The sequence below is a fragment of the Anneissia japonica genome, unplaced genomic scaffold (genome assembly GCF_011630105.1).
Source record: "Anneissia japonica isolate Jap-2015-1 unplaced genomic scaffold, ASM1163010v1 scaffold256_len832006_cov191, whole genome shotgun sequence".
Lineage (NCBI taxonomy): Eukaryota > Metazoa > Echinodermata > Crinoidea > Comatulida > Comatulidae > Anneissia > Anneissia japonica.
Genome location: NW_022691310.1, coordinates 20,987 through 29,891, shown reverse-complemented (window position 1 = coordinate 29,891; position 8,905 = coordinate 20,987). Strand labels below are relative to the sequence as shown.

At 39.7% G+C, this 8,905-nt stretch overlaps 2 protein-coding genes across 2 annotated transcripts; both read left to right on the top strand.

The window, feature by feature from the left end:
- Positions 1-905: 905 nt before the first annotated feature.
- On the top strand, positions 906-1,514 carry LOC117100026. Its single transcript, XM_033239575.1, has one exon. It carries the CDS (start codon positions 906-908, stop codon positions 1,512-1,514), a length of 609 nt encoding a protein of 202 aa, XP_033095466.1.
- Positions 1,515-3,074: 1,560 nt separating this feature from the next.
- On the top strand, positions 3,075-3,597 carry LOC117100025. The gene is made up of 2 exons (XM_033239574.1): positions 3,075-3,281; positions 3,328-3,597. The coding sequence occupies exons 1-2, from the start codon at positions 3,075-3,077 to the stop codon at positions 3,595-3,597; spliced, it is 477 nt and encodes a 158-aa protein (XP_033095465.1).
- The last annotated feature ends 5,308 nt before the right edge of the window (positions 3,598-8,905 follow it).

The window sequence follows — 8,905 nt, the reverse complement described above, 5'->3', positions numbered from 1 at the left end:
CGTTCCGCTTGATTGAGCAGCACAGCAGGATACTGTTAATACTGTTATTGTTGTTAACTATGATATTTCTCTATACTAGGATCTACATTCGACTGTGGAATCATTTGTAATACATTGACTTAACTATGAAAACGATTATAATAATAATTTGTATACAGTTGATACTGTGGATGAGCAGTGTTGATAATAATATGATAAATAACTACATAAGCCTGAAGTTTGATTTAATGATGATTTAATTAATTAGTGTTATGATTGTATTGCTATTTTCTGAATGTTAATAACTATGATTGTTGTTATTTGATTTTTATCAGAATTTTACGACACGGCTTGATATGACGGCAAGAAATCAGCATATTAAAGCTGCTGCGTTGAGGCAGCTAGAGTAAAATTCGGTTAGACGTCACAATAAAGAAGAAGGACAAAGAAGAAGGTTAAGACACGATTTGAGTCAGTAGAAGAATGTCAAGATAATCTTGTTGAATTGATTGAAGAGGATGAAGATTATGAGAGGGAATTAGAGTGGATGACTAAATGCCAAGATGAGTTTCTGGGAGAAATGGCTAGATTAGATAAGCTGCAACATCCAATTACAAATGGACCAGACGTGTCAGTTGCTGCTCCAGAACAGTAGACTTACCTGCACAAGAAGAGGATGGTGAAATAGCTCCTGCACCAATTCCAGTTGAGCCAGAGATTGTCGTCCCTCCAACCGAAAATTCTGTAAGTGACAGTGATGCTGACTCACATAGTGCTAATTCCAGTGACACATCTTAGAGTATGATTGGGGTGTTAAAGGCATTATCTTTGCCAAAAGCTCAAGTGAAGGTGTATGAGGGAGATCCACTTTTCTTTCATGCGTTTATATCCTCATTTAAGAACACTGCGATGTTCCCAGCGACATAATGAAGCTGAACACACTGATGTCGATGTGTGCTGGTAGAGCCCTCGATGCCATCCATTATTGTGTATTGAAGCCCCCTGCAGAAGGCTATGAATCGGCAATGAACACTTTAAGACAAAGGTTTGGTAACACCGCAGTAATTGTCCAAGCGTGGGTGAGAAAGATCATGGACAGACCAAGAGTTGATATTCCACGACTAGGGGAGTTTGCTGATGACTTGGAAAATTGTTACCAGGCACTCAGTGCACTAGGATTTACTCAGGAACTCAACAACCAGAGTAGTCTCAGACAGATTGTGGGCAAGCTACCCAAGTTTCTGCAGAACCGTTGGTCAAGCAAAAATTACGAGTTGAAGTCAAAGAATATTGTTCCTGAGCTGGAGCATGTTGTGAAGTTTGTGAGAGCTTCAACTTGGGAAGTGAACGACCCAGTATTTGGAAATGGAACAAGGGAGGCAGCTCTTGCTCATCATAAATTGAAGAAGACTTCTTTTAGTACTTCAATACATTTTCAGCAACGTTCCAAAGGTGATATATATGCAGTGTGTAGCCAATCACATCCAGTTGAAACATGCAGGACCTTCTTGGGCATGAAGAGAACAAACTGTTAGAGATACGGGTCTGTGTAGAGGATGTCTTGCTAGAGGTCACCGATGGAGAGACTGTAAAAGAAAACGTACATGTGATGTCTGTCAACGACAACATCCTACATGCATGCATAGATTTTCTGTTTCCAACAACAAACAAACTGATATACAAGCACCGCAGTCTCAAAGTGATACCAACATCACAAGTAGGTTTAGCAACTCAGCAGCTATGAAGCACGTGCTTCTCATTCATTGTACCAGTAATGGCCAACTATGGCAAGAGAAGTATGTTGACATATGCCTTACTTGACGAGCAGTCGGATGCTTCTTTCCTGACAGATGACTTGAAGGTGAAACTTGGAGCAAATGAAACAAGTATAGACCTCAGGGGCGGATCCAGAAATATTCTCTTATACACATCTAGATGTGTATAAGAGACAGGGGTATTGTATTGCTTGATTGAGACAACACTGTCGTAGGGGGTCCGGGGCATGCCCCCGCGAAATTTCTGTGTTCTAGACGCCCGAACATAACATTTGAGGCATTCTGGGCTATCATTTTTTTCTTTTTCTCTCTTTTTTTCCCTTTTTTTTTCTTTTTTTTTCCTCCCAAAAGGAGGGCCGGGGCCGGGCCGGCCCCCCACCCCCTAAATCCGCCCCTGGACCTAGAAATATCCACTCTATTGACTGCTGGCAAGGTGAGGTCAGAAAGAGTTCAGGGTTTGACCATAAGAGGATTGAATCATTTTGACGTCGTGCAAGTACCAGTTTTATATACCAGGAAGAGTATCCCAGTGATAGTTTCACAGATTCCTACTGCAGACAACATTAAAGTTTGGCCTCACTTACAGCACCATAAATCTGAATTAAGTCCACTCCTAAATGTACCGGTAGGGCTTCTTATTGGTGCTAAATGCCCCGAAGCCTTAACACCCACAGACGTGATTCCCGGTGCTTCGGATGAAGATCCGTATGCTGTGAAAAGAGTACTTGGATGGGGTGTTGTAGGTATGACAGAGCATGGAGAATCGAAGTTGTGTACAACATCCTTGAGGACTGCCACTAAAGTATCCGAAGTGATAGAGGCACTTCAAAGTGATTTCGTCGACCTGGGAAACTTAAAGAATGATGGTGCAGCGCTCTCAGTTGAGGATCAAGAGATTAGAGAGTCTGAAAAGTAAATTTAAGAAGAAAGAAAGGTTCGCAACACAATACAAGGAATTCATGGACTGCCTTGTAGATGAGGGCCAGGCAGAAGCTGTACCAGAAGAGGAGACTGCTAATGCTGGCTGGTACATACCCCATCATGGAGTCTACCGTAATCATAAACCTGAAAAATTAAGAGTGGTACTTGACTGTGCGGCAAGATACCAAGGAGTTAGCTTGAATGATGTACTACTTCAAGGTCCCAACTTAATGAATAGTTTGATAGGAGTTTTTCTTCGCTTTCGAAAGGAAAGAATTGCCTTCATAGGTGACATTAAAAGCATGTTCTATCAGAGATCCGGGTAGCACCACAACATAGGGATTTCTATTCCTATGGTGGGAAAGTGATGATGTTAATAAAGCACCAAAGGAGTTTCGAATGTTAGTACATGTATTTGGCGCTAAATCATCTCCGGGATGGGCCAACTACAGTTTGAAGGATGTAGCAAAACGGTTATCAGACAAGTATGGCCAAGATGCATCAGAGTTTGTCCAAAACAACTTTTATGTGGATGACGGCTTGCAGTCAGTTGAGACAGCGGATGAGGCAATAGACCAAATCCAGAGGACGGTAGCCATGTTGAAGGTGGGAGGATTCAAATTGCATAAATTCCTCTCAAAATTCAAAGCAGGTTTTGAAAGCTCTACCAGATGATTGCATCGCATCTAATGTCAGCCAGAAGGACTTGAGTAATCTACCCACAGAACGTACTTTGGGAATATTGTGGGACCCTACTCTCGACGTATTTACATTTGAAGGCAACATGAAAGAGAATCCTCCGACAAGAAGAGGCATTCTATCGACTGTGTCTGCTGTGTTTGATCCACTTGGATTAATTGGTCCCTACATTTTACAGGGGAAGCGAATCCTCCAGAACGTCTGTGCAGAAGGAAAGGACTAGGACGAACCGTTAAATGACGATGAAATCCAACATTGGATAGCTTGGAAAGAGCAACCTCAGTACCTTAGCAACATTAAAATTAGCAGATGCTATAAGGCACCTAATGCAACTGGAAAGGTGTCTTCTGTTGAACTTCACCACTTTAGTGATGCATCCACTTCAGGATATGATCAGTGTTCGTACCTAAGGCTAGTGCACGAAGATGGGACTGTAAGAGTATCACTTGTCATGAGCAAATGCAGGGTAACACAATGACAATACCGAGGCTAGAGTTAACGGGTACTCTAATTAAACTAAATAATAAAACAAAAATGTGTCATACCTGTTGGTAATTTGTTAATTTTTGATGATTTTGTAATGAGTTAATTTTGAGAAATTAAAGGGAGCCCTGTATCGGATGCCGATACATATGTTTTTGGTCATAGCGCCTGTCTCTTATACACATCTGAGTTCAGGCCACCCATGTTAGTGTACAAACGATTCCAGAGATGTTAAAGCGATACTACAGCTGGAGCCGAGCAAGCAGAGTTCTTGCTCTATGTATTGTTTTCTTATACAAATGCAGAGGTTGGAAAAGAAGTGGAGATCTCACAACTCAGGACATTGACAGAGCCAAGAAACTGATGGTAAAAGCTACTCAGCATAACCACTATAAGGAACTTGATAAGTTGTCCTGGCTAAATCCTGTGGTGGACCAAGATGGCCTTATTAGGGTAGGTAAGACTAAAGAGGTCAATCAGTCTTCCTGAAAGCATTAAATGCCCAGTAGTGATCCCTAGCAAATCTGAACTAACACGTTTAATAGTAACTCATTATCACCAAGTGACGCACCATCAAGGTAGAGGTATCACATTAAATGCCATTACAGCTGGTGGTTTTCACATAATTGGTGGAGTGTCATCCGTAGCCAGATTTATCCATAACTGTGTACTGTGCCGTAGATTAAGAAGGAAGCCAGAGACACAGAGAATGGCAGACCTACCGCCTGATTGACTAGAACCTGCACCAGCCTTTACATGTTGGACCTTTCGAAGTGAAGAATGGCAGGAAGTTGGAGAAACGCTACGGTGTACTATTCACTTGCCTTGTTTCACGTAGTGTCCACATAGAAGTTGCCAGTTCGCTGTCCACTGACTCGTTTCTCAACGCCTTTCGAAGACTTGTAGCTAGACGAGGTGCAGTTAAATAATTAAGATCGGATCAGGGTACCAACTTTATCAGTGCTTCAAGAGAACTACGTGAAACAATGACTGAAATCAAGAAGTCTCAACTGCTTCACTTAAATTGCAATTGGCTTTTCAAGGTCCCGACAGCAAGCCACCATGGTGGCGTTTGTGAGCGATTTGTGAACGAAGGAGTATTTTGGATGCACTTATGTTGCAACATAGGGCACAACTTAATGATGAGATGTTGATAACTTTCATGGCCGATGCTGAAGGCATCGTAAATAGTCGACCCTTAAGTACCACTGAGGATGCTAGTTTAGAGCCACGGACCCCAGCACATTTACTCATGATGAAGCCTTTTGTACCGCCTCCACCAGGCAACTTTAATAAAAATGGTCGCTATAGCAGGAAAATGTGGAGACGAATCCAGCACCTGGCCGAACGTTTCTGGTCAAGATGGCGCAAGGAGTACGTCCACCTTTTACAGAGTAGGCAGAAACGGAATGTGACGAGACGAAATATGCGAATAGGAGATGTTGTTATGGTGATGGACGAAGGCGCAGTCCGAAACACTTGGGAGCTAGGACGTGTAACCAAAGTCATGCCTGGTCAAGATGAACTTGTCAGGAAAGTAACCCTGTACTCAGGAAGAAGAAAAATGGAGATCCAACGACCAGTGACTAAGTTGGTGTTACTAGTAGGCAACGAATCTTAAAGGTGTTGCATAAGATACTGTAAAAAAAAAAAACTCTAAGTAAACTAAATAATAAAACAAAAAAAGGAGTCATACCTGTTGGTAATTTGTTAATTTTTGATGATTTTGTAATGGGTGGGTTAATTTTGAGAAATTAAAGGGAGCCCTGTATCGGATACCGATAGGTATGTTTTTGGTCATAGCGCCCTCTGTAAGGTTGCTAGGCAGTAACATCCATTTTGAATTAATCAAAACTTTTGAATGATTGATGTTCTCATTGATATGTCTGATTTTTGATGCAGTGACACCTGAACCGGTAAACATTCTTTATTCAATACTTAAGTAATATACCAGAAACATATTGATGTACTTTCTGGTTAGCGGAAATATTGTGGTATTATGCCTTGTAATTTAGATAAAAGGGTACTGTATTGCTTTTGCTCTGTATGGAGTTCTCACAGAGTCGGGTGTACGCATTACTGTACGCATTACTGTATGTGTAGGCGTAGCCTAGGCCTAGTTAATTGTTAAATCATTCTATGCAAACATATTCAGGAAAAAGATGATTTTACTATATTTCTCGTACTCATAATTGTATTGATAATCACCATGACAATTGCTATGTTGAACAATTTAATTATTTTATGATTTTGCATTTTAAGCATTCTAGGCTTAAATTTAAAGTTATTGTGTTTGAAACTTCCTTCATTGATGATTCGCTGAAAGTCGTACACTCGATGCGGGTCCGTTCCGCTTGATTGAGCAGCACAGCAGGATACTGTTAATACTGTTATTGTTGTTAACTATGATATTTCTCTATACTAGGATCTACATTCGACTGTGGAATCATTTGTAATACATTGACTTACCTATGAAAACGATTATAATAATAATTAGTATACAGTTGATACTGTGGATGAGCACTGTTGATAATAATATGATAAATAACTACATAAGCATGAAGTTTGATTTAATGATGATTTAATTAATTAGTGTTATGATTGTATTGCTATTTTCTGAATGTTAATAATTATGATTGTTGTTATTTGATTGCCAGAGTTTTAAGACACGGCCTGATACGACGGCAAGAAATATAGAATAAATGATACGGCCGAAGCCAGTAAAATCGTTTCAGTGTCCTTTTTGATCAGCATATTAAAGCTGCTACGTTGAGGCAGCTACAATTACTATTAATGTTGTTGTTGTAATTACTATTAATGTTGTTGTTGTTGTTATCACCTTTATTGTCGTCATAATGACTAATTAGTATTATTAAAGTAAATATTATAAATTTATTGTCATTATTATTGTTTAATATTATTGTTGAAGTAGAATGTTGTGATTAAACAGAAGACGAACACATTAATAAATAACTCTTTTTAATTCATAGGCAATAGCATTCAAATCTCTTTTGGTAGTGTGGTGGTCCTGTTTTACTAAAATATACTGTATTTTAATCATTATATCGAAGAAAAAGGATGCAAAAACTACAGAGATTTACATTAAATAACTTGTGGCCGAGTGGACTGTGGTCAAGTTGACTTGTGGCCGAGTTGGATCGAATTTGTTTCAAAACAATGCGCTAGAAACGTACGCTCGCTCACAGCACACATAATTGAATGCTGATTGGTCATTTTTTTACCCGAAGTCAATAGAACCCCCCCCCCCCCACTGCGATCAAAGCCCGGCTTAGAAAAACATGGTGCCAAGCCTTGTTTCTATAGGAATACAGCCTGGCTTGAAGCCAGCTAGTTCAGAAGTAATAAATTGTAAATAATTCACTGACATAAAATAAAATTATTTTTCGGACCCAGAAACATAAACTTAATAATACTGGGATTGATATTGAGCGGGCCGATAGCTTTATTCAGGGGTGGCGCTAAACATCCTCCCCCCCCCCCCACCAACCCGGAAAGGGGACGGGACGTTGTCCCAAACGAAAGTGTAAATGGGCGTTGTCAGGCGCCGCTTGAAAGTGTCTAGGAAGTATTCCAGAAAACTACAAAAATTTAGGGGTTCAAAGACTTATTTAATTGTTTCCCCTAAATGAGGGTTGGCCATAGTGTTAATAGATATACTTTCGTTTGGTGTTCCCTTAATAGGGGTTTTCCAGAGGAGGGGTCTTACTGTAGTTGATTGGTATTTGATCCTTTACCTATAGAAACATTTCTACTTTAAATAATAATAATAACTAGAAATTGCAAATTGCAAGTGAAGTCCTGCGAAGTACAACTGCATAAATGTTCTTCGAACTAAATTATTTATGGGAGTCAAGTGAAAATAATGAATAATAAAAATATAACAAATAATATGAGACACAACCCATTGTCTATATTAGAACACTTCTCATTGGGTAACAAAGTCGTAATTTTTCATTTTTGTCAAAAAGTGATGTAGTGATGTATAGTGGTGAATTATGGTTTAGGTTTTTTTGAATAAAGTTTCTATGTATGTGGAAAATGTAGTTGATTACCAAAGGTTACAATTTTTATTTTGAAGACTGCATGGTCTAGGAAGTGTACATTTTTTATGGGCCCAAGTTTCCACGGGCAGGTTTTCTAGGGGCGAGTTGACTGCCAAAGTGCGAGCCAGCGTGTTATTTGATCACAAGTGCGAGACATCGCAAGTGTGAGCCAGCGAGCCATGACGTCACGACAATAGATACGAGACGTTGCTCGAGGTGTGCGAGGTACCGGCTGAGATTTGTGGAGTACAATTCAAAAAACAACTATAGGTCTAATAATGAATTATTGTGATGTTAAATAGACAATGTTAGCTATCAAGGAGCGACGTTGTTTTTCATTGGGAGGCCTATACCATCCTAGCTAGTCTAGGCCTAGAGTAGGATAAGGCTAGCGCGACATGCGGACGTTGGTACGTGTTGGTTAGTCTACAAACGTTGCCTAAAGTAATTGATTTTACCCGGCAGAACGAAAGAAGGAAACTCCGCTTTTCAATCATCTTAGGCCCTTGTTTTTTGACAAACAATGACCTTTCAGATGTCAAATTGCTGTCAAGAATATGAATTGGCTGCTTTGCAGCAATTAATAAAAGCATTTATATTGTGCCCCATATAAAACAGATGCTCATATGTGCATTAGATATAAAATCATCAATTCAAGAAGGAAAAATTAAAAACATTGCACGCTAATAAAGATAGTACTGTAAAAAAAAATCCCTAAAAAGATTTTAAAATCGGCATTAAAACATTAAAAGTGGAAAATAAAATTGAATAAGGTAAAGTAAGTAGATAAGTATTGAACTATTTGTCAAATTTAACTGAAACATCAAAACACAAATATCAAGCAACATGATAATTCCATGGTAATATAATTCTAAATGTGCAATTTTTAATCAGACCAACAAAGCAGAAACCAGGAGTGGCGCCAGGATGGGGGGGGGGGGGGGGGGGGGGGAGTCCGAGGTCCCGACGAGGTGGAAGAATTCC